The sequence below is a fragment of the Seriola dumerili genome, unplaced genomic scaffold (genome assembly GCF_002260705.1).
Source record: "Seriola dumerili isolate Sdu_G_001 unplaced genomic scaffold, Sdu_1.0 BDQW01000073.1, whole genome shotgun sequence".
In the NCBI taxonomy this organism is placed as follows: Eukaryota; Metazoa; Chordata; class Actinopteri; order Carangiformes; family Carangidae; genus Seriola; species Seriola dumerili.
The window spans coordinates 2,705,021-2,731,676 of record NW_019174328.1 but is presented as its reverse complement, the minus strand read 5'-3'; the positions used below and the strand labels follow the sequence as shown (position 1 = coordinate 2,731,676).

The 26,656-nt window shown below is 43.1% G+C and overlaps 1 protein-coding gene across 2 annotated transcripts in view; it reads right to left on the bottom strand.

Moving 5' to 3' along the window:
* cpeb3 (cytoplasmic polyadenylation element binding protein 3) overlaps nt 1–24,483 on the bottom strand; it is a 39,128-nt gene extending 14,645 nt beyond the window's left edge. Inside the window, exons 1-5 of one of the 2 annotated variants that reach the window (XM_022743780.1) lie at nt 24,300–24,483; nt 23,078–24,024; nt 14,713–14,797; nt 5,872–5,928; nt 2,220–2,243 (exon numbers count right to left, since the gene is read on the bottom strand). In XM_022743780.1, coding sequence (XP_022599501.1) covers nt 2,220–2,243; nt 5,872–5,928; nt 14,713–14,797; nt 23,078–24,024; nt 24,300–24,405 — 1,219 coding nt within the window. In that variant the 5' untranslated portion in view covers nt 24,406–24,483. Of the gene's footprint in view, nt 1–2,219; nt 2,244–5,871; nt 5,929–14,643; nt 14,798–23,077 lie in introns of both variants that reach the window. The other variant, XM_022743779.1, reaches the window with a different exon arrangement.
* Nucleotides 24,484–26,656: the final 2,173 nt, after the last annotated feature.

Here is a 26,656-nt window from a genome sequence, read left to right as displayed (position 1 = left end):
TGGGGAGGGGGGAGGGGGAGGAGAGAGACACAGGGACAGACAGAGGGTTGGGGCAGGAACAAGGGTAGGAAAAGAGATACAGAGACATGGGTTTTGTGGAAATAAACTAAAACCAGGAACATCTCTAAGGCAACAGTGGAACCACAGATGGCCACACCTAAGCTTCGGCAACGGGAGGAGGGTGATTATTACAGCCTGGCACCACCCCACAGTAAACCTGCTGCACCTGCCCTGGCAGCAGACGCATGCAGATGCTGCACGGGATGTGTGTGTGTGTGTGTGTGTGTGTTGGGAGTGATAGGTGAGGTTTAGCCACGGAAATGGCTGAGATATTTAGCAGCATAATGCAACGCCCCATAGCCGGAGATTGTCATCTCAGCTTAANATTTTATAAATATGCTAAGCTAGAATTATCTCCTCGCCTCCGCCAACCTGTCAAGTTACAGGAAACATGGTCACAATCTCCCCTTCCTGAGTTACAGCGTTGAGTAATGGCCGTATGTGTTTTTTGCAGAACACTATGATGTCACAGTGAAGTTGACCTTTGTCCTTTTGGATATAAAATGTTATCACTTGTCATTTTACCCTGTTCGACATCTGTGTTAAATTGCGTCATAATTAGTGGATTAATTGTTGTTATGGCCAAAAAAAAACGTATTTCGAGGTCACAGTGACCTTGACCTTTTGACCTCAGAATTCTAATCACTTCATCTTTGAGTCCAAGTGAATGTTTCTGCAAAAATGGAAGAAATTCTGTCAGGGCATAACTGAGACATTACGTTCAGGAGAAGAGGACGTACTGTATGTGCATACATTATGTTTTCAGATACTCGGTCCGTACCTGAAAACATAATGCCTCCGGCCACAGATGTTGCCGGCACTGAGGCGTAATAAAACGTGATCAGATTAAATCAGGAAATCTCTCAATACCATGGGATAGATTATTAACACTATAAAAATTCCCAGGTGATCACATCTTCATTTGGTGCAGAGGTTTAAAGGCCACAGCTGCAACTGCAAACTGAAAGTCTCTTATCTTTTCCCACAGATAAAAAAAAAACCATAATGTAGCCAAAAGTATGAGACACCCATGAACATAAAATGTTTCCCAGGTTCCAAATTCATGTTGAAAGCCTTCCCACAGGAGTGGATGGTGATGTTAAAGCAGCATATTAATACCCATGTGTTTAAAATAAGATGTTCAACAATCACATGTGTGTGTAATGTCCAGGTAGCCACATAATTTGCCGGTAATGACAGTGGTTATAGTAAAAGCCTCCCAGTCGGACACATTGAGTCTGTGGAAGTCTAGACAAAACACTGGGAGGTTTCCTCTGGTCTTAATATTCCAGTGTATTTTCTGATTGTGATGTTGATTGTCCAAGTATGTTCTACAAAGTACAACCACATTTGTCTCACTTTGTTTAGCAGGGTCGAGATTTGACCTTTTGAGAAATGTGGTAAAAAATTCAATTGTCACATTGTAAGAAATACTTCACTTTTTCCTCCTCAATTTGATTCAGACATTGTTCACTGCGCCGTACTACAATTAAAACATATTACAACATAACCCCGGCCCCAATATTTCATTGATCTTACAAATGTCACACAGCAGCCTTCCCCCTTGCTAAAGAAAGACACAATTAGTTAAGAAGCACAACAAATCAGAGATGAGCCATGTTGGAAGCACCCATCTTTGCCATCCAGATGATGAATCACTTCTGAGTCAGCGTACTCCTTCGTGAAAGTTCAATTTGGAAGCACTGCAACCAGACATGCTTTAACATTTCAGAAGATTTAGTGTTTAATTTGGTGGAAGAATTATGCTGCAGTTGACTCTGGAAAAAAAGGGGAGTGCATCCATGTTGTACCAGGATGCATTTGCAATACAACATCCCTACTTTGCACTGTTGTTCATATAAATATAAGAGGTAGAACACTGACTCAGAATGGAGAAAAAAGGAAATTGGCAGACTGTTTTTCTCCCTCTCACCATCAAGCAAAACAAAATTCATATGGACAGATTTGGTGGACCCTCGTCCCATCTTTGATTAAATGCACAACACGGAAAACGGTGTGTCGAAATTAATATGATTTCATTCAATCACAGCACAGATGAAAAGCAGATAGTGACACCACACTATAAGACCCCCCTCAGCCTCGGAGAGAGACACGGCCGGCATGGCAAGCAGAACCCCAGAGAAAATGCCACACGTTACCTCTTCTGCGGCCATAGCTCCGGGCTGCTTGTCAGCATAGTGGGGGTGGGGTGGGTGGGGTGGGAGGGGGGAGGGGAGGAGAGAGGACACAGGGACAGACAGAGGGTTGGGGCAGGAACAAGGGTAGGAAAAGAGATACAGAGACATGGGTTTTGTGGAAATAAACTAAAACCAGAACATCTCTAAGGCAACAGTGTGAACCACAGATGGCCACACTAAGCTTCGGCAACGGGAGGAGGGTGATTATACAGCCTGGCCACCACCCCACAGTAAACCTCGCTCACCTGCCCTGGCAGCAGACGCATGCAGATGCTGCACGGGATGGTGTGTTGTGTGTGTGTGTGTGTGTGTGTTGGGAGTGATAGGTGAGGTTTAGCCACGGAAATGGCTGAGATATTTAGCAGCATAATGCAACGCCCCATAGCCGGAGATTGTCATCTCAGCTTAATGAGCCTGCGATGGCTCGTGTCCGTGCTAATCTTCAGTGAATGTTCACAGATGAAGCCATAAAGCGTGTATGCAGAGTGCATGCAGGGCTGAAGGTAGAGCAGGTTAGTCATTATCATGGCCTTGGTGAAATATTAAAAGCTGCTCTCAGGTCAGGTATGGCAGGCCAGGTGCGAGTGGAAACTTCCCACAGGATAAGGAGAGAGTGTGGAGGTGGCTGGCAGCCTCAGGGCTCTGGGAAGGGAGGATAACATGCAGAGAGGTATGGGTGGGGGGTGGAGAGCAGGCAATGATGTCAGGGCTGTGCAGATCGAAATCTATGGTGAGGCGAAAGTACAGCGCTGTGATCACTTCTATCTAATCAGCAGGTCACATGTTCCCGTCCTCAAAATTATCTCCATCTTATCTTATTCAGGTTTTTAATGCTCGTTTAACTGCAGTGACTCAAAAATTAAAGATAACAGCTGTAGATTTTACTCATGTCATCTGTGGACTTTTATCAAATGTAGCTTTAGACTGTCCAGAAAAAATGTTGTTCATTTGGACAAAAAAATTTAGTGTTTTCCAGAGCTTTCAACCATATTTCATGGTCTACTCTCCCATATACAACCAACTGTTATCACGTGACAAAAGGTCCATGACAACCGAGCAGTTTCCATCTGCATGAGCGATCAAAAGCTCCAGAAAAGCCCTTGAGTTCTGATGTTTGAATTATTTTCAATTGGTCAAGGTCGACTCAGTAACTTTTTTTCCAGAGCTTTCAACAGATTCCACAGTCTTCTCCGCAAATAAAACCACCTGTTAATACATGATATAACTCCACACTTAAGTCCCGTGGTGACAATTTAGCTATCTCCATGACAACTAAGCAAATTGCATCCGCTGACAAAGACCATGAGATGAATTCAAAAGCTCTGGAAAAAAGCTACTAAAAAGAGTTTTTGTCAAAATGAATAACAGTCTTTTCAGTAAGTCAAGGTTGAAACTGTATCTTGTTCCACCAACACAACTACTTGTAATCACGTGTCAAAATCACTCATTTGTCACCATGTAATGACCAACCTATCTCCATGACTACGCAAACACAATCTGCTGAGGAAGACCAGGAATTTCACTTGAAATCTCAGGAGGAAGCTAGTAAGTGGATATTGAGATTAGATTTTCTTTTTTTTTTTTGTTAAAAAGAGCCACATTATTTCCAATTCATCAAGGTCCATTTAGTAGATCTTTCATTAGCTTTCAATTGCATCTTACTGTCTTCCCCCCATCCTCTGGTCATTTGATGATAACTGAACTTTTTCCATGTCAACTTCTGTCCGTCCGTTCTAAGATTGAGAAGGAACCTTCACACTCAGTGTAGCTCAAGTTTTAGGTGCAGAAACACATCTTGTTTCAGGATTGTGTTTGAGTGTTTCCCTAATCCGTGACACGTTGTCACAAACGACAACTCGCTGTGCAGTGAATGCAAACCACCGAGGAGGCAACATGTGTCTTAAGATGGCGCAAATTCCAACAAACAGCAGGAGGGTTAACACAGCACTAAACAGATCCGCCTGCTCCTCTAAACTCATCAGTCACAAAGCGGACTCATTGCCTCTAAAACCAATATGGGCCTTTGCATTGTGAGAGCCCCCATTGTGCGACTTGGCCCTCTGGCTTCTCTCAGGGAATACATTGTCTCTGAGCCTCTTCTCTCTTGCTATGTTTTCATTAAAAAAAGCTCTCCAATCCAAAAAAAAAACAAAAAAAACCAGGGCAGTCTCTCTGCAGCTTTGCACTCTCACCGTCTGGTCTTGGCAGAAACAAAGTCACCTAGCAACCAGGGCGAAATTAAGAAAACGTTTCGCTGGGAAACCGTCAAATGCCCCAGTGAGAGGGAATACAATACAATACTGTGAGGGAGAGGAGGAAGGAGAAAAGTGAGGGTTAAGAATAAGTACCAACTTCAAACTGAGTGATGTCTGGGAGAGAGAGAGAGAGAGAGAGAAAATGCTTTAAGGGAAACTGGGTGATTCCTCTGGGCGTGATGAGTTTGATGTCTCCTACTCTGCTTGCCTTCAAAGCCTCAGACACCACCACTAAGCTATCAAGTGAACAACAGCAATAAATCTGGATTGAGGACCTATGCTTACTTCACCCTTTTTTCTCTACTTCAAGTGCTTCAAGTTACCATCACCATCCACAGAAAGTAGAGCCTTTACAGGCTCTCACAGCATGAAGCCTCAGAGCTAATGGGACCAAATGAAGAAGAAACGCAGAGTAAAACACTTTAAAGTCGAAACCAAAGCTTCCCTGTCTACACACATCACAGGCTACAACAGAGCGAGCCAGTTCTGACAGACTCGGAAGATCTGGGCAGATCTGTGCTTGCCTGAGCGTGGTCCCACGACACAACAGTTTAACATCAATCTGAGACACGTTCTCCGAGGATATGAACGATAAAAAGAACAAAATGAGGAAGGAGCGCCAGTGTTGTCAAGATGTGACAGTAGGAAACTGCCTCACCTAAAAAGTTTTTTTTTTTTTTTTTTTTTTTTTTTTTTATATTAGACATCCTCTTGCCTTTACCGGTGTCCGTACCCTGTGGACCAACTGAACATGTCCACAGAGGAAACTAGGGCTTTGCAGATCTGTCCAGGCGACCTTGATATTTTGATGAGGTCTTGGACAAAAAGATGGGAGACATGACTGGCCCTAACAGACCTAGAGGAAATCAAGCCCCGCAGAAATCAAATCCCTGACCCCGTCCAAAGACAAATAAAGATCTCTCAGAAGGGCAGAGCCTGGCCTGGAAAACTCTGAGGCATCCATGTAGCAGCATGTGGGATAAAGACCTGATTTCTCTCTCTCCTGTCACTGTTGATCATCTGCTGGCTGGTGGGACACTGGGGGGGGGGGGGGGGGGGTGTCTAGTCTTACATGTTGGAGTATTTTTGGAAGTGCTATTCACAGGTCAACTGCCTGTGCTAAGAGGACTGTCCAAGGTTTATGGTGTCAGGGAATCCAGGCCTTAGCAAAGGGTAGGCAGGTGTGCCCCGTGCGTATTGACATGAACCGGTGCGGTCATATGTTTTTCATGGGAACCCGCCACAGATCACTTCCCATTCTTTTAAAAACGCAGAGGACAAAAAGGCAGCAGCAACACATCAGTAAAAGTGAAACAATTCCAAGGAGATGATGGGTACTCCAGTGAAATGTGACTTACTATTCAATGGCATTATGTGGTCTGCTCCAGGATGATGAAAATTGAGGCCCATACGTCCTGTGAAAGAAAGAAAGAAAAAAAAAAAAAATTTTACAAAAGAGGGAAAACATGGAAATCACTGATAAAAGCCAGCCTGTTGACAGACATTCATTTAATCTTCCATTCTACTGTCGGCAGTGAGCGAACGCCAGCCGTGATGAAATGTTTAACATAACTCCAATAAACAACAAATTTACCCAACGTGACACAATGGCAGAAAACATGACCACAGATTACAAATGTGAAAAGTGAGGGGGAGACACACACATTCCTCTGTTGTCACATATCTCATATGCACACACGCACACACGCACACACACACACACACAAACAAAAGCAGCTATAAGGCTAGGAATTCAACAGAGCGTGCATTCTGCTATGGTGACATTGTGCGCATGTAACAAGGGCCCATCTGTCAGTGCTTTCCTGGGTAGAGGGGTGGTGTCGGACATCTAAATGGAAGTCATCCTGGTTAGCTCCGTCTACATCATCCACAACAAGAAAAAGACACTTAAGCTGAGGCACCTGGTTTTAGGACAAACTATTGCCATCTCACTGTCATCATTATTGCAGTGGCAGCCGCAGAGGCACACCCTTTATCCCTAACCACTTAAAATGAGCCCTCTGTCAAAATCCACCTACACAAGCTTTTCACTCAACACACAGCAGGCGAGCGGCCGACTTAGAGTCAGGTGAAGCAACATTTTCACTTGGATAGATTTTAATACCCTTCAGATTCAAGCAGACGCCGCCTTTTCTGCCCCTCCGCTTGTGCAGAGCATCACGTCAGTGTTAACAGTGGGGTGTTGGTGGGGGGTAAAGGTGAAAAGGGACACAGCTGCAATGGATATTTTGCTTCTGTGGTAGTATAGGTTTCCCCATATGCGACATGGACTTTGAGAGACCAGTCGGCCGCATGTTGAAAGCTGCTGTGGCGCAAACAATGATGACATGACAAGTTTCAAAACTCCTCCACCCACAGAAGACAGATAGTGGGGACACCAAGGGGGCCTCTTCCTGGCTCGTAAACAAGAGGGGAAGCAGCAGTTAGACCTGGCTGAAAACCGCAGAGGCAGTGTAGGGGGAGTACAAGGGGCGGCCACACTGCAGCTCCACAGATGTGGATTTCCACACTCCTCTTGGCCAATCACAATCTAGGCAACAATAGGGCTTAGGGGCAAATAGAATGTGACAAGCCCAGACATTCATGAACACATTTGTATGAACACGTGGACTGTGTGACATATGGATATGTGGCCTAGTGTCACATACTCCTCACAACTTATTATCAGGAGAAAAAGACTGGAGGCACTCAAAAGGAGGGAAATCCAGTGTTACATCCTGACACTGACGGTTTTTAACTCTCCAGAAAGTTCTCCACCTGTCCACAGCTTTCTCTGTCCCACCAGCCTTACATCTGATTTTCTTCCAAGTTCAACAGATCCAAGGGAAAGATGCACAGAATCGTTTATTGGTAAACGTGTGTGTGGTCTATGTGTTAGTCCGCCAACCAAATTAGGGGGTTTAAGCCCAAATGTCTCACTGGCTGAAGTGTCCTTGAGAGAAAATCCCTGACAGCTCTATAGCAGAACGTGCACTCTGACTTAGTCCCACTGCAATTGGTTAAGTGAAAGAAGAGGAGTCACACCTAGTACAATCCATTGAACACATTCACAATCACAAAGCTGTGACTTTGCTGATAGGAGGGCAAAAGTTTGGACAAACACTGATCTGATCTGTGCTTCCCTTTTCATCTACATTAGTCATTTTGGGTGATAGAGGGGGACAGTTGCCCTCCTGAAGCCTTTAAATAGCTCTGGGCATGTGCCATCTGCTTCCCCCAGGAGTTGAGTGGCAGGGCCTGAGGGGCCCCCGAGTTGCTGCCGCTGCCGCTGCTGTTCTGGTGACATTTCCTCACCGAGAGCCTGAGCTATTCTCAACCTCCCCATGATGGCCGCACAGCAGCAGCAGCAGCAGCCACTCGGGAGAGACACACCATCCGTTTCCTTAGGCATGGATCCAACAGCACCTCCCCTTCACTTGCCTGACAATCTGCAGACTGGACAGTGACCTCGCTGTGACCGCTTTGGTAGAACTGGGATAAAGAGTAGGGGATAGGTTAGCTGGAGGTAGCCAGTGGGATCTGGTGCCCAAATGGGGTGCTCCAAAGTAATCATTGTGGGGGAGCATGGGGCCTCTGGGGTTTAAGCAAAACAGTCTGATTAAAAGTCTGCAGTATACCAGGAGAAATGAGGTTGAAATCAATATCAGCTGTATATTTTTAAGGGGTCTACAGACATTTATATCTTTTATCAGCTGCTATCAACAACAGGAAAGAGTGAGGCTTAAAAGTACTAATAACAATACTACTCTCTTATTAGCTCTTTTTGGCTCAAGGGCAAACTGCCTCATAGAACTATCTCCAGTTCTTGAAAATGTGAGACCACAGTTTATTATCAGAAGCCAAAAATCTGATCATCTGGTGAAGTTACAGCTGAGGTACTGGTACTGATCAACAACCCCATCTATCATCACAGATATATCATGGTCTTTGTGTTGGACACACTATGTGGTCCCCTCTAGGGTGCACAGGTTTTGAAGGGAAAGAAAATAGGTTTTGGACCTTTGGTCTATGTGTATCAAAAACTACTGGAGGCTGCAGAAGTGCCAAAGTGGTTCAATTTTCACTAGACTCCACATGGCTGAATACCTTCGACTGCATCCCACCTGGCGCTCGTCTCAACTGCTTTGGTCTCATTTTGCTCCCTCTGGTCCACATTATAGCACATATCTAAGCCCCCAATAACATTCATGGGAGAAAGCTCGAGCCAAAGTTATGAGAGTAATTTGGGTGTACCAACAAGAAAGAGTGGAAATGTTAGCCGTGATGAAAAAAAACTACAGCAGCAGGGTGCCCCAAAGCTGCGCTCTTGCCAAAGAAACGTTCAATTACCTACACAACATAAGCAGAAAGGGGTAAGACTCATGACAATACCCACAGAGGGACTTGTGTTCCGCACACATTCAACAGAGGACTGGAAAGATTGAGAGGGATGGATGCTTGTGTGAGAAGACCCGGTGAGAGAGGTGTTTTGTGTGTCTCTGTTTGTCAAGAGTGTCCAACTTCCTCCACCTCATACCAACCCGAGCTGAACCCAACAACCCTTGACCAGACGATTACAACAGGGCCAAGGTTCCTTTAGCTATCAAGCCATAACACGTGAAACTATACAAAACTGTGTACAGAACAAACCACAAAGGTTTATAGCACATTTCCAGAAGTATATCCAGAAATATGACAACCTCCAACTGTCATTCAATGTTTCATTAAAGTGATAATCATAAAACTATTAAATGGCATTCATAGAACAATAAGAGGATTTCCAGAATCTAGTTAAGCCTGATGCACAACTTGGCAGAGATAGTAACGCTTTCATGGTTTGTGAGATCTGAACAAACCGTGATTTTAACAGACAAAACAAGCCCAGACTTGTTTTGTTGCCTGGACTGGATTAGCTCAGTCATGCTTGCAGGAGTCATGAATTTTCCACCATAACAAAACATAACACTCTGACAGTGTAGTTTATTGGAGGTAAGGTGCAATTTAACCTTTAACACGGCCAACGAACACATCATCTTATCTCTATACAGTCATTACTGGCTGGTTAAAGTACAGGGGGCTTCCCTCCACGGTTGAGATCATCTCAAGTGTTGTTAACTACATGGGTTGAAAAGTTAAAAGGGTCAAGTCCAGCTTGTCAGCCAAACTTCAGCCCAGCCAAATATTGACCTTTAACCTCAAGTTAAGCTGGCGTGACCCCTCTCCGTACCTAAACAAAGACAAACGTTCACACAGGCTTCCTCAACAAATGTGATCTTTAAAAGGACCAAGTTATGACGGAGAAAGTTTTTTTTCTTGGTCTGAACCTTTAACTCAAAACTTTATCTTTTAACCTTTCTACTAAACCAAAACTTCCTGAAGACCTTTAAACCACAATTTTACCTTAAGTAGAGACATAAAGTGCAAAGTCTGGGCAGTATCTATGCAAAAGTTTCAAGAAAAGTTATATACCCAACCTTTCCTATCATTGAAGCACTTGCCTAATCACACTGTTACTCTTTTGACCTGTATTGCGCGTGCAATCCTTGTTTTCCTCCTGATGTGTCAACTCTTATCCACTGACCAATGCTCTTGTCAACAAACGCACAAAGTCAAACAGCACCAGTGTTTGCGCTCCCTCAACTACCTACTGCAGTTACAGCGGGACCCTACTATCTTTTGGTGACAACCAAACACAACACGGACTGTAAAAATCAATGGAAAACGGCTTGTGTAAAGTTGTGTAAAGCCAGGTGGAGGCATTGTGCTGAGATGGTTAGTTGATTATTCTTATTATAATAGTTGGTCAATGGTTTTAATGAATTGATTAAATACTTTAAGCAATTTCTCAAATTAATTTCCAAACATCTTTAGGATGCACGCTCTGCAAGTGAATCTAAATTGATTCACTTTGGGGTTTTTTAACAGTTGTATGAAATTTCATTTTGTGATCATTTATAGACTTGACAATGAAGAATAATTTGACATTTTGGGAAACATGCTTATTTACTTTCTGGGATCTCTTGGATGGATTAAACAAACAAGATGTAATGTGTTAATTTGTGAGCTTTAGAAATGATAGTAGGCATATTTTCTTTCTAGCAAAACTAGCTGTTTCTCCCTGCTTCCCTGCAAGGCTAAGCTTCCACACCAGGCTAGCTTCTGTGCTAGGCTAAGTTTCCAGTCTTTATGAAAATAATCACAAGTTGCAGCTCTACTTAAAGTGGGTGTAGAGTGACATTAAAATTAATGGCGTTCAGTCGTCTAAAAGCTGCTCTCTCACACACAATGAGACGATGCAAATTGTAACTGATGCATGAGAAAGATCATGTGAGTCAGACCAGCTGAGGCAATGTGAGTATGTGTGTTCAGAGAGACACTGTGGGTGGAGGGGTGGGGGTGGGGTGGGGGGGGTCCACATGCAGCTTCTATGAGGACTTAGGGGACTTATTAACACTTATGAGTATCTCAAGTGGTTAGTGATAGCAGGGGTCTGTGTGTGTGTGTGTGTGTGTGTGTGTGTGTGTGTGTGTGTGTGTGTGTGTGTGAGAAACAGTATCATGTCTGCTGAGTTGTCTGTGTCATAGCTAACAATGAGTGTAAGCCTGAAACAGTGTGTGAGGTGAGAGTGGTTTGCATAAAATGTCACAGTTGATTTGTGTCAGAAACAATTTGAATGAGTGTATCCTGTGTGTGTGTGTGTGTGTGTGTGTGTGTGTGTGTGTGTGTGTGTGTGTGTGTGTGTGTGTGTGTGTGTGTGTGACAGTACTGCTGGCAGCAGTGGTGGTAGCTGTTGTCAAATCAGTGGTGTTTTTCCAGGCCAAAAGGAGAATCTCTTATGTGTGTGTTAGTACGGGGGTGCCTGGCTCTCCACACGTGAGCTCAGCTGACCCAGTTCAGCAACTACATGCAGACCAGTGTGTGTGAAGCAGTGCAGAAATGGAGATTGTTCAGACGTCCCTGTGGCCCCGTTCCCCTCACCCAGAGGTAGAGAGCTTTTAAAAAGTTTGAGAGTATCGCAAGAATAGAGCGTCTCTCTCTCTCTCTCTCACACACACACACACGTGCGCGCGCTTTGAAGCAGGCTCTTCTCCAAACAAGTGCTCAGAAAAAAAGTGGTTGCCCTCCTCCCTGTCTTGACAGAGAGAGAAGAGGGTGTGGGTGGGGTCATCTCACACTCCCTTTAGAAAACCCGCTGATTCTCATTACAGTACAAGCACTCCTCCTTTAAAACACACACACGCACGCACGCACACACACACACACACACAACCACACACACACACACACACAACCACACACACACACACACACAACCACACACACACACACACACAACCACACACACACACACACACACACACACACAGGGACTCATGAAACACTAAAGGAAAAACAACTATTCCCATCACAATGAGAAGTATGTGAGAAATGTCTGTGATGGGATGGATGTGGGTGGGACCCATTCCAGTTGGGGATGCAAATCTGCGTCTACTGGGACAATTGGTTTTTACTGGTGGTTCTCAGCTTGTGGGTAGTATCTCCAAAGTGGGATGCCAGACTTACAGCAACAGTGGTTGGCTTCAGAAACAACTTGGATGAAAAAAAAGATAATTTATTAACTTGTCTAGGTCGGTATCTGGTCAAAGGAGGAGTAGTTTCAGTTGAGAATTACCAACTAGATTTGTGAATTCTTACAAAATAACCCAACATCAAAAGAGACAGTAAATCACTTATGTTTTCAAATTCAAGTAACAACATCATACTGTCTGTATGGTGCATATTTTCTTTGATTGTGAGAATAATTGATGAGGTTCGGAAAGCACCTAAAAAACATATTCCTGTTTATTACCTGCGCCCTGTTTCCCAAATACATCTTTAAGTTAAGATGATCCTTGCCCATAGTCTTACAATGGGGTCAAGTTCATCTTGGCCGCGGGAAACAAAACCCTGATGAGTCCATGACATTTTCTCTGCGTAACAACTAATGACTCTCAACTGCAACACTAAATGCTCTGTCGTCTTTGTTGCAGCATGAGGGTGCATGGGGCTAAAACCAACACCTGAATCTAGTCTGGTTCCAGGCCTGTGAATCTCCACCCACATCTCTGATTTGTTGGGCAATTCAGACAGGTCTGGGGTTGGCAGATGTTTCAACCAGTTACAGAAACAATCGATGAATCAGCGCTTAGTAGAGGGAATTAAGAATGTGGATGTCATCTTCTTGCATAGCTAGCGTGTTACCTAGCTTCATTCAAGAATAGCATCAGAAAAATAGCAAGACAGCCAGATAAAACTGATGGCCACTGCTACGACAGTCTCAGTGTCAACGGAAAATTACTTTGGTAATGGGGCGGAAACATTTTCCCTTCAGACAGGAAATCACCTGACATGAACACAATGTCAGGATGATAGAATCGAGTCAAAAGAAATGATAATTCAGTCAGCTGATCAGGCTAACCTGAACCCGGCTTGCGCCTTTATAACCTGACCTAACCCAAGTGCTACTGAAAACCAAAGGGACATCTTTGCCACATTTATTTTTTTGTTACTGACATTTAGCTTGTCAACACATTTGCTGCACTATCTCTTGCCTTTTTTCCCCACTCGGCATTAAATTTCCACAAATTAACCTGACTCGACCCGAGGCTTTTCCCATCAAACTGGCTCACACCAGTCAGGATTTGGTCAAGTAGCAAATCCCAGGTGCAATGTTTGTTAAACAATTCAGTTTGAGCAAAACCTTGTGGTCCAAATAACCTCCTCAGCCTTTTTGCTGTTGATTATTCAGAAGACGGTGTACCTGGTCATTTCTTTCTCTGACAGTGAGTGCGGATACTTGCAGCGTGGAGCTGCTCTGTGGTCGTCATGGTTGCTTACTGCAGCCTCACGAAGTAAACATGACGACGAGAGGGGTAAACAAGCAAAGAGAGATGTAGGACTGTGTATCCGTGTAGCACCCTCCTGGTCTTTCCTTGTATCTCCACTGTCTCTGTTGTGTTTTGATAAACAATCACAAGGGGAAGCCCAGCAGGACATTACAACACCTTTCCAGTAAAGTTGGGCCAGGCCAGGATAACCATTCTGCTGTAACAATGCTCTCTCAGCACAAGGTTGGGAAAACAGACCCTGAGCATGAGAAAGAGACATGCTCTGCTTATTATATACCCCTCCCACCGATCTTTCCATTGTTAAAATGGGAGGATGGGAGAGCACGAAAAACCTACACTCAACCTGACAGGGCCCCATCTGAGAGACAGGAGTTTTTACAATAGACACGTGACCTCTGCTACAAAAATATTTGCTTAGAAGGCCTGACATACATTTGATGGACTTAAAAGGACAGTGAGAGAGATTTCTTAACATTGTTTTCATGTTTTAATAAATTCTCTATACTTCCCAGGAGATAAAACAGCATGACGCTAATTTATTTTGGTCTGAATCTGCATTTCACTGTTAAGAAAACTGTTTCTGTGTATTGAGGTTGCTTAAAAACACTGACTTGATCTTCAGGCTGTGAATCTGTCATGGCATGTCTAAGCCCACAATCACACACAAACAAACCTCCCAAGTATGATATCTGAATTCTGCTTTGTGGCAATCATGTCAGTTAATAACAGCAACAACATAAACCACAAATACACTCAATCACTCCACAGTTAAAAACACAGGTCACATGACATCGTTCACTTGATCCATTGGTTCCAATCAGCAGAAGAGGGGCAAAAGAAAATGCATTAAGACCACAAGTGCAGATTGCTGCACTTCTGCTCCACCCCACACACACACACACACACACACGCACACACACACACACACACACACGCACACACACACACACACACACACGCACACACACACACACACACACACGCACACACACACACACACACACACGCACACACACACACACACACACACACACACACAGAAATTGTGTGAGATTTTGCAGGTAAGGCTCATTATATTAATTATTCATTTCAATTTCAAACAGAACAGGGTGATCCGTACTGGATTGGTTGACAGATTGGCAAATAGAGCAAAAGAAAAACAAATGTACCCAGAGATGATATATGCCCATGAAGCACAAAAAAAAAAAGTACTGTAAGCATGGACGTATGAATATTCCTAACCTGCAAAATGATTCCTCCATATAATATCAGCGATAGTCATTGGTGGGCCACCGGCAGGGTGTGGTTTACCTTTGTCATGGTCAGTCCTTATCATATCCATTAAGGAATTCTCCAAAGAGTGCAAGCTAAAAGCATCAAAGGGCCGATTCCGGTCCTGCAACACAGCAAAACAGGAAGAGGGTTAGGATCAGAGTCAGGGAAGGAAATAGTATGGACAACCAGGGCTCAGTGCACACGACATCTATTACATGACTTTCTTGGAAAAGGGAGCCCTCAGTTGCTCTTCCTGAGGTTTTTCTTGGTTTCTTCCATTATTTTTCCAGTTGATTTGAGAATGGGTTTGAGGGTCGAAAGTCAAAGGGTGTTGTATGCTGTACAGACTGTAGAACCCCTTGCGGCAAATTTGTCATTTGATATTGAACTATATGAATAAAATTTGATTCTATTGTACTGCAACCATCAGGTATGAAAAACACACAAGGCACATTCAGCATTACCAGTATATATTCATAAATATACAGTATATGCTGTACATTAAAAAAAACACACTCACTAATATTACAGCTTTCAAAGTTGTGTAAATATTGTGCATAACATAAAATCAAATTGTACAATAAATGTTAAATATGACAAAATAAAAATTAACTGAAGTAAATAAATGCCTATTTTATGTGTTATTTCTGAATCAACAACAGTAGGAACAGTTATGAAAGCCATGCATGAAGGACACAATGAAGCTTTACCATGTTTAAAAACTTTCAGACTTGAACTTGCACATTTTTCCTTGGTTGCCTGGTTACCTTGCTCAAGGCAACAACTTGCACATACCAACAGTGAGACAGGGTGGGATGCATTCTTAGCTAATCTAGACTAATATAAATTCAGGACGTTAGATTGAATGTTACGGTTTTAAAGAAAATAGGAGATATACAGTATGTGTCAGCCCTGGGGATGATGGAGAATAGAGTAGATATTGAAAAGGAGATATGAGTCTTGGTCAGGGGAACCTTAAAGCTTTTCATGTCAAAAAGTGACAGTGAAAGAAGAGACAGGATTGTGCCCTCAGGAGCCTCATCGCTCTTGATTTGTGTCATTTAGTGGAGGACTTCTCAGCCGTCAACTCTATGTGAGGGGATAACAGTGGGGCAACTTAAAGCCATGATCAAAACAGCTATTCCTTGGCCTTTCTTGTAATCAATGAAGTACTCCTCACTTTGTTTGTGACCCTCTGAGTATTATTTATTTTGACAGATGTCACTACCATACAACTGAAGAAGACCTGACTAGAGCTGGAACAGTCACTGAATTATTGGATTAGTCAATCAACAAAAGAAACCGGTGTTTTGATAATCATTTAAACATTTAAGCATTTTTTAAGACTGAGATGGCTAAAACTCTGTGGGTCAGTTTCTCAAATATGATTATTTGCTGGTTTTCTAGTTTTAAAGAGGCAATTTGAGGTGGACATTTTTAACTATCTTCTGACATTTTATAGAAAAAAGCCATTTATTGATTAATGAATAAAATATTTGTAAGATTAGTCATAGTTTGTCCTGCTGGAATCAAAATCGTTCATGTTCACAAGTGCGCTACACCGGACCTGTATTAATATACGTGGAGGAACAGCTTAAAACAACCTTAGAATCTTTACAGATTTACAGGGTTATACATGTTTACCTTGTGGTGTATGAGTTAATTTAATGGGGGCTTTTGACACTTGAAGGGCTCTGGGGGAGCGTACACACTCGCAGACAGCCTATTTTGGACTGTTGAATGGTGACATCACTGTGTGTGCGTGTATTTGTTTGCAGGTGCATGGTACAGTTCTCTTTGTGTCAGTGCTGTGCACAGTGTAGAAAGTCCAAGCTCAGAGGTTCGTCGTGAATATTAACGAACCATGTGAAATTTCAGCGGCCGATGCAAAGGAGAAACCCTGAATAATTAGTTGCAGCACTAGTTCCAACTTAGAGAACCTTTCAAGAGCAGATTAAATCATTTTCAAATCAGTCATTTCACAGGTTAATATCTGAGTTATAGTGACAGCCAAGGTATTATGAAATTACAAATATATCAATCAATAGCTGAAGATTATGTAAAAATGTTATGAAAGCACCTTAGTGCTTTCCTGTTTGCCAAGTCTGTCTTACAGGAACTCAGTTCCACCTGATGCAGCTGGTTTTGAAACTGCCCTCAGAGTTAGAGTCGGGTGCTGTGGTTGTGATGGGGCACTAAACTTCTGTTTGTGCTGCAGCAGTAACACTGTCATTAGGTGGGTATTTTACCCCGGTGATTTACGAAACCTCTCCAAACTCATTTCCTGATGCTGTGAAGCAGATCGGTCCTATCGAGTCCTGGACTGGACAGCCGGTACCACATCAAACACCTCAAGGTTAAAGCGCCCACTGATGAAATGTTAAGGCGCCCACTGTGTGCGAATGAATTTATTAGAATGACATGTGTGCCAAAGGTAAAGGCCGAGATCGCGAAGCCGGAGCTGGAGGCTGCAGCCTTGGCAGCTGTGTCCTGTGTCCGCAGCCCGGGCCGGGGCCACATTGTTTGCACACCACAGCTATTGTTGCCCATTCGGCTGAGCATTCAAAAGTGTTATTCCCCCCACTCTGGACCCGACAGCGCCACGTAGATAAAAATCTGCCCACTTGGTACAAACGGTAAACACTTAAAATGCTGAGCTTTTAGTTTCCTCCCTCTCCTCTCCCCTCTGACACATGTGGATGACGGGTGGGGGTCGGAGAGCTCACTGTAGTCAAATGACCTAAAGAGGTAGCATATACAAAAGTCCCAAACAGACTTCATTGTTTAACACATCACATAAGTTTCCAGAGTGTGGAATGCAGGTTCAAGTTGACCTATCCTGACTACACTGCAGCTCATCTTTCCTCATGACCCATAAACAAGATATAAGAGTTTATAAGTGTTTATGAGGAGATCATGATAAGAAACAGACTAAGCATTTAAGATATGGCTGAGTACCTGTTTTTAATGAAGAAAGTCTGTTCAGTAAGATTAAGGAATGTCAGGTTCAGAAACAGTTGAATTTATAATTTATTGTTTTTTTTTCTTTATACTCTATAAAATGTGTGAGCAACAGTCAATTCTTTTTGGCTGGACTAGCCACAGGCGAGTGCTATAGCCGCGAATGTCCGTGACTGAGTGAGTGAGTGAGTGAGTTGAGTGAGTGAGTTATGAAGTTACACCATTGGTCGGCTGGTAGAGTGTTGGACTTTTCCCATTGGCGGTTTCTCTTTAAAAATAATTTGGCGCGAACAGTTTCTATTATGTCATCAGGGGGCGTTTACAGAGAATTCACAACAGTTTTCAACAACTGTATGTCCTCAAATAGTATTTTAGTAGGACGGCTCGTTTTGATCTGCTCCAGTTTGTCCAATTAAAATGACTGCATTATTCATCATTACGAACACACTTCCTGAAACCATTTCAAATTAAAAGCCCTCTAGCGTTTCATTGGACAGACACATTTTAGTTCTTAACAGGGCTTTTATTGCTGTGCTGACGTGCTGCAGTAAGTATGATGAGTAATGTCTGATTTCCAGTTGCTGGCATTTGTTGTTTACTCATTATTCAGATCTTCTAGTTCCTTTAGCTTAACAGTTACGGATGGCTTCTCTCTCTCCTGCTCTGTGTTGCCCCGTCTATATATCCCTGCCTCTGCTGAATTATTTTTATACCCGGTGAAGACAAAATTTATCCTCCCCCCAAAGTGATAATGGTGGCAACAGCTAAGGTTGCGTCGGTGAGGGTTGATTACATATGTGAGCCCAGTCCTGGAACACGCAGACATCACGCTCTCAGTAGATGATTGACAGACATGCACTTTATGAATTTTTATGGATTTTTTTGACAAACAAAATGGGGCAAGAAATACAAGCCTTAAAAGTTACGACAAATACACATGTATCCCAGTCGATATTTAGATTGCACATTACACTACTGACTCTTAAAAAATGTGTTTCCACAAAGTCTGTTTGAATCCACGAAATGCCACCCAACATATAAAATCTTTGGATAAATATATGATTAGCATTAGTTATGCCCTTTAAGATTTCAAGAACCTGTTTCAATTAGAGATGATTATTTTCATTATTAGTTAATCTGACAATTATCATTATTATTATTAATTGATTAATTGTTAAGTCTAGAAAATGTCAAAAAATAGTGAAAAATATGTCCAAGGTGATGTCTTCAAATTGCTTGATTTCTCTGGCCGACAGTACAACATGCAAAAATAAACAGCAAACCGTCAGGTTAAAAAAGCTGGAAAAAGTAAAAAATTGGTATTTTTGTGTGATAAATGACTTAAACAATTAAACAATTACCAAGATGATTGGCTATTTTGATAATTTTCTGTTAACTGACTGGTGATTAATTAATTCATGTTTGAGCATTCCCAATGAGCATGAACTAACATGCCCTCTGTTCCTTGGTGCCTCCAGCAGTTGGCTGTGCCTTTCAATCCTAAACTATATTATATATACAGTACAGCACAAGAACCAAGCTGAACCACCAAAAGTTCTTAATGTAAATGGCAGGGGTTACACCCTCAAACCTGTTGAGGCCCCTCTGTTTTGTATGACCATCAGACAGCATTTGAGTGTGAGACTCAACCTGTCAGTCTGCATGCTGACTTCAAACCTCTTGATCTGATACGAGGCAACCACACAAGAGTCACCACTAGCACTATTTCAAATTAAGGTATCTCCTGAGAAGCTCATGTGACTTTGCGTCTTAAGCCTCACACTGACATGTTAAGTTGCATTCCGCACATTCCTCGGCCTTTAAGAGGCAGCCAGCGGCAGGCGAGTACGAGCACATATCAGGGCACACGGGACTCAACATTTCACCCTGCGTTTCTTCTGCGGCATCTGAAGAATACTGAGGGAGATCTACAGAATGACAACAACTACACCTGTCACCAGCTGTCCACATGACACTGCAGGGCCGGTGTGTGTACCCCGCCTGCTGCTCGGCTCAGCGATTTGCCTTTTGAGTTTCACTTCAGTAAACAGGCCAGTTGACATGTGGCACCATGACCTTGCATCCTGGTGACAAGTCTTCTCCAATCATGGGTGTAATTGTTAAGCAGCTAAGTGTGAACTAGAGATCGTGTTGCATCACCAAGGCAAGCGAGCTCTTTCAAAAACTATAACAAGGTTGGACTATTGGTCGAAAACAGGACATCACTTTCAGTGAATTTTTTTACTTTTTTTTGGTGTTTTATAAACCAACAATTAATCAAAAAAAATCGGCAGATTAATATGATTATGAAAAGAATCGTTAGTTTCAGCCCTAGTTTTACCCCCAGTTGTCCCTGTTTCTGCTTTAAACAAAACAGGGTAATGGGATTTGAAAGGGAAGGTCTAATTAAAGATGTCATTAAATTGCATTATGGGAAATGTAGGATCCTGGATTTTTAAAAATTTGACATACACATGGGGCAAAAAGTCAGGATATGTTGTATATTGCACTGCTTTGGACAATTCTTTTATTAAATCTGTCTTTCATAAGGCCCCCATCATTATGGAGAAGCATCACTCATATCACTGGAATGGCTCTTTAAGGTGTTTTTGTTCAAGGACTGATCAATGTTAATGTGCAACAAATGCATCGAATTACATTTTCCTTAAATGTGGGCTATAATTTTAACAGTGTCACTCTGTGTAGCTTTGGCAAGTCTGAGGAAGAGGTGCATGCTTGAAACATCACACCTGAAATTAAAGTAATTGAAATGGAAACAACAAGTTGTCAATCTTGTCTGATTTGTTTTGTAGAGAGAAACCTCCACCCTATCAGAGATAACATGACACGCTTATACTGCAAATGAGAACATATAATTTGTGAGCAAAGCACCTTATTGGCACCAGTGTGTCACTTTAACCCCTCTGTTTCATCTGGCAACGCTTGTCCACATGCAAGCACTGATGACTGTTGTACTTCATCTCTGCTATTCGCCTGATTTTCACTTCGGTAAACAGACCACTCTATGCAGCATGATATGTGGCCCTGTGACCTTGTCTCTCGGTGATAACTAGAGCTGTAAGATGGCCATGTCAAGAAAACACAGATAGAGGTTCTCGGCAGAGGAAACCGAGTAATAAAGCCGAGGGAGGCCTGACTGACACACATTCAATCATTATCTCCTCAAAAGGCTATACGTTTCGACCCGGCTGGAATTTCATCCTGCACCAGGCTGTGTTTCGTCTGCACATGTAGTCCTCTCTGCAGTAACAGGTTAACATTTGGACTTGCACTGCGTTCTCCTGGGTCCTTGTTTTGACCGGGTGAACAAGTGCTCCTTTTTAAGTAAGAGGGGAGTATTCGGCTGGCTTATTGTTTATGTTGGCCTGTTTGTCGGGCAGTATAGCTAAACATGGGGAAAACACATGACAAGCCATGTGAAAAAGCCATACAGTATTGAGACTGCTCATGTTAGTCTACTCTGCAAAGAGACATGTCATTCAGGGAAAGACTGCCTGCTGAAATACATAGGAAACAGACATGCTGTCCACTGTAGTGCTGGTGAGGCCAGATCATTTTTGTGGAATTTACGTATATTCATACGCTTCATATAACACCAGAAAGTTCCCAGTTAATATCAATGTGCACATTTTTGTCCAACTGAAACTGCCATAAATCTGTATTCAGTCAATGACCAGATAGGCTCCTTCCTCTGACAACATTTTTTTCACATATTCACCTATCGAGAAAACTACTGTTGTTAAGAGGCACACCGTGCAACAATGCTACATTGCTTGTTAGCTTAACTGTCCGTTTTCCTTTTTAACGTATGAAGTTCATTCGTGGTCGATTAGCATGTTTGACCCTGAATAAATTTAGCTTCTACGGTCATGCAGCGTCCTCGCAGCAGAAACACAGACATATATCAATGTTAACACTTGTATTATGATCTTTTTTTCGTTGTTGTCAAAACTCAAAATAAGAGCTTTATATCGCTTTCTTATTTCTGTGATATGTGTACCCCTACCTACCGGATTGGACCTGCGCTCAGTTCCCATCCCCGGGGTCAAACACCGCCCACTATCCCATCACAAGCCAATCAAATGCGAGAACGAATGTTGCTTTCAGGGACTGCCGGAAACTTCGCAATTACGAGGAGAGCGCATATGAACTGCCAGCAATGTTGAAAGTAGCGAAAGGAAAATAAAGAATTTTCTCGGAGATAAGGAGGGGAGAGCAAGGGCATCGTGTTATAAGGCACGGGTAAACTGACACATAATAGTAATTCATGTTAGTATCATTATTATCACTAATATTGTTATTATTATCGTATGTATCATTATTATTATTATTATTATTATTATTATTATTATTATTATCGTTGGTGTCACTATGACTACATGTTGGTGTAATTTAATAATAAGTCTAAATGCAACCCTACACAGACATAAACTTAATGACTCATTCGTGGTTTCTCCTATTTCCACTGCAGCACATTCTTTCTGCAGTTCACTCTGTCTTATAACTTAGTGATAGGTATTTTAAATTTTCCCACTGATTACAAGAAATCATTCGTGACCATTTGGGCAAACTTGTAATGAAGTGTGCATACACAGGTATTGTCGGTCTGAATTAGGTTACGAGGAGCACCTGAATGCGTCATGTGTCCTTTAAATCCCACGGAGTGAGCTGGCAGAGGAAATTTAACTATTTACTGCAGTATACCGTGCACAGCGACTCTTTCTAGGACTGACTAAGGGTGTTTGTCTTTGATTGCAGAAGGATATGTATGATTGATGGTTAACACTTCAAGGACTCACTGTGTCATTCGATGTATTCGACCTCCACAACACAATCTGCCAGCATACAAGCCATATAACAATGTTGACAGCCATCGGTACAACCCGATGGTCATTTGTCAATCCAACTAAGCCATTTGACACAGCCTCGGTATATCGTACATTTAAAACAGAGTTCTCTTTATGTTGAATTAGGCTACTTAAATCAATTCAAAACGCATGCCTGTGAATGCATCCTAATAGCAACCTGTAGTGACTGTGTGAAAAACACTGCAGAATATAGGCTATGGAAAATGTATTAACATAGTATATTATTCGTGCCATTAACTGCAAATTGAATATGACATAAATGGCCTATTAAGCACTATAATATATGGACACATACTGAATCAGTGGTAGGCTACTGATGAGTTCAGGGTGACCTTATCCTAGGCTAGCCTACTTTGGAGTATTTTTATCTCAGGAACTCATAGTTTTCCTTTAATATTCATGCAGAATACATCGGAAAAAAATCGTCCTATATTTTAAGAGGTCGACCGATGGGGCAAAACTGATAGCATGTCAAAGAGGTCAGCATTTTTAAACACGGGCTGAAGCAATACAGATAGGCCTAGGCCTGCTCTTACTGGGAATGTATTTACCTGGAAAGGCAGTATGTTGTTGCTGTTGTCAGTCCTGAAGGCGCTGTCCTCCATCCAGGGCTTGGGGGTGAGGGGACCGGGTCTTGGGAATTTGGGGGGTGCTATAACATTGCTGGTATAGGGCTTTTTCATGGGGGAGATGGGGTTCAGGGGTGACGGCACCCCGACTCCGACTCCGACCCCTACCCCAACCCCGACGCCCACAGCTCTGCGCGGGTCCCTGCCTGCCTGCAGCCCGCTCCAGGGGTTGGAGGCTGTGCTCCAACCGGCGTTTTGGTGATTATTCCAAGCGGACGATGAGGCAGATGAAGACGACCCTTTGCTGTTATTCATGATGGTCTGATAAGCGTTTCTCTGGGGGAAGGGGCCTTGACTGGGGCTGACAGGGGATCTCCTCTGCTGGGGCTGCTGTTGCTGCTGCTGTTGCTGCTGCTGCTGCTGCGGCGGCGGCGGCGGCTGCTGCTGCTGGGCTTGCTGTTGATGCTGTTGGGACTGGGGAGCCAGGCCGATCTGCGGGGAGAAATTACCCCCGAAGACCGGGTTGATGTGGTGGGGAAAGTTCTGGAAAAGCATCGTCCCGTTCACCGAGGGTATTCCCTGGAAAAAGCTATCGTCCACGGCGTTTGAGGTTCCCGTGGACCAAGTGCTCCCAAACGAGGAGGAAGGGGAGGAAAGGGGGCCGCCGGTCTCCTGTGGCTGGTGGTGGAAGCTCAACCCGGGCAGGATCGGCGATTCCATCGGCACTTTGTCCTTGCTGCTGATGTTCAGCGCTGAAGCCGCTTGGTTGCTCCCGGTCGACGGGCTCTCCGACTCCGATGAAGAAGAAGTGGGCTCCGATGACGGGGTCGGGGTGGAGGGAGGAGGGTCTACTTGCGTCGGATCTTGCTGATGGTGAGGCTGGGCTTTGTTTTTGTCCATCAGTAAATCATCCTGCATGGTTTGCTGAGCTGAAACGGGGGGAAACAGAGACGAGGAGTTATTATTATTGTTGTAATTCAGGAGATCATACACCGGGCTTGCTGGGCTGCTGTAGTATCTGATGAACTGGGACAACTCCGACAAGGATATGATGTTAGAGGGACCAGGCAACTGCAAAGCGAATGCGTGATCACCCATTTAGCCGAAAAGAAGAGGAAAAAACACACTTCCCAAGACTACACCAGAGTGATTCACAAATCCCACAAATTATACACGGAGCATACGGCTGCAGTCAGATATTCACCAGATTTCGCCACGTCTCGTTTTTCCTTCCACGCAGGAACTCCGGGGCTGCAATGTGAAACTGATTCAGTGTGTGTTTTTTGCCCAAGGACCTCCCCTATATTCATTTACATACGTCAGTAAATACAGCTGTCCTTCAACAAGGTTAAAATACAGTTGTGCTTTGACTCAGGCACTTCGACACTCACGACTACAGTCTTTTTTTTTGACTAATATGACTTCCAAAAAAGGCGCACTTCGCCGTTTTTACGCAGTAGAAAGTGACGCACCTGAACCACTTTATTACACCGCAAAGACCTCTCGACATTTCCCATATAACAAAACATGTACTAGTCTTATCATATTTCAGCACAGTGTACAAGACGACGATACTTGAACGGAGAAGATAGAGGTGACTGGCAAAATGACTATGCAGTACACAAGTCCCTGCAGGAATCATATGATTTATAGTAAGAGATTTTATTATAGCGCAAAGAGGGGCTCTGGCTGAGGTCCGCATTGACACATCCACGGGTTTGGCATTCACATTAAACAAGATGTAGCCTGTTCACGTAACTTGAATTTTAAGGCAATAATCCTATAATAAAAGCCCAAGGTGGAATGTAACTCAAAGCTCTACTCGGTGTCCTATATTCAAATTGAGAGATTATGTTGAACCTTTCATGCAAAATGATCCTTTACTTTGAATATCAGAGACAGCGCCCTGCATGAGCAAGGCTAACAAGCACACATTCAAATAAGCCTATTATTACGACAATTTTGCATTCATAAAGTTGCCACATTATTAATACGACATAGAAGTGAGCTGGACTAATGTACAATGTAAATAGAGCACAATATGCTTGATTTCTGCAAGGCTATACGGAGCATTTGAGCGTATTGTCATCTGGAGCGCATGCAAGACACAAAGATAGGCTATGGCACAGTGTCACATCATTCAAGGTTAAAAATATGCTTAATTAAAAGTCCATGATAACACTGGTAAGGCTGTTTGTTGGAATTTGGCTGCAGGAGAGCTAACACGCAGCCTACACTGAGGCCTTTCAATATCATGGATGCAATAGTCTACAGACTTTGAAAATAACACTGCCAGATGACATGCGGGATAATTTCAGCAGCGCGATGGCAGTGATACAAGTTGGACTTTCAAGGTAATCGCAATAGCCTGCATTGCACACACCCCACCAGTTAATCCGTGTTTTCTCCTCCAAGAGCTGCGCTTCCAAGGTCATCAAAGCAGCATAATCAGCAGCCAACAGTGGCTCACCTCACCGGCCCCTTTACCACAGACACTGCAAAACCCTGACCCTTCAAGTGCCTATTAATCGCGTTGATCGAGGCATCCGATACATTTCATGAAGCTGTCTCTGCCTTGAAATCCCCCTTTAATCCATATGTGTCCCCCTCCACACAAACGACAAAACAGCATGCACACACAGCGCTGTCTCTTCTCTGCCTGACGTGAAGCTTGAATTACCTTTATCGTTCACCTTTTTGTGACTCTGTAAGTAAAGATATTTCTGTTTGCCTCGTCTGGGTTTAGATATGACAAACGAGCTACCCTTGTGCCGATATAGTCAGCAGTTGCCTCAACAGCTGATTGACTGCGGCGCATGGATGATGCCGAGGAGGCTGTAGGGAGTTGTAGTTTCTCACTCTGCAGTGGCTGGTCAACACAAATATGTAGCCTATCTATGTTGTTACACACACACACACACACACACACACACACAAATATATATGTATGTATGTATGTATGTATGTATGTATGTATATCTATCTTTATATCAGTTTCAAAGATGACCCATAGGTGAAGTTACAAGTAATAAAAATAGCAATGACTGACAGTAACACCCCTCTTTCTCTCTCTCTCTCTCTCTCTCTCTCTCTCTCTCTTACACAGGTGCTTTCACTCACGCATGTTTTATATGCAAGACACCAATAATAAATTAAAATAAATAATAAATTACTTACATTCACTTTGTAGAAAAGCTTGGAATGATGTAATAAAAATACTCTAACACTCAAGTAAAGACAAGCAGATATGGTGTGGAGTATATAGTTTGACATGAACAATCTATCCTTATTAAAACGTCTTACCACTATTAGATATGTTCTGTAGCCATATGTGCATCTTCATGACGGCCGTGTCTCCAGAAAGCCGTGGCCTCCCTTTGGCACATCTGTTCGCAGTGGATTCAGAACATTAAGTTGATGTTTTTAGCCATAAGAGGGAGGGAAGCGTTACGAGACTACATTTCCCATGTCAGAGGAACGGTTTCCCTTTGCGGCGCTGTCCTTGTTTTGATGACGCAACACGCACAGCCGTGCTATTTTACGTTACCTCAGAGACGGCCA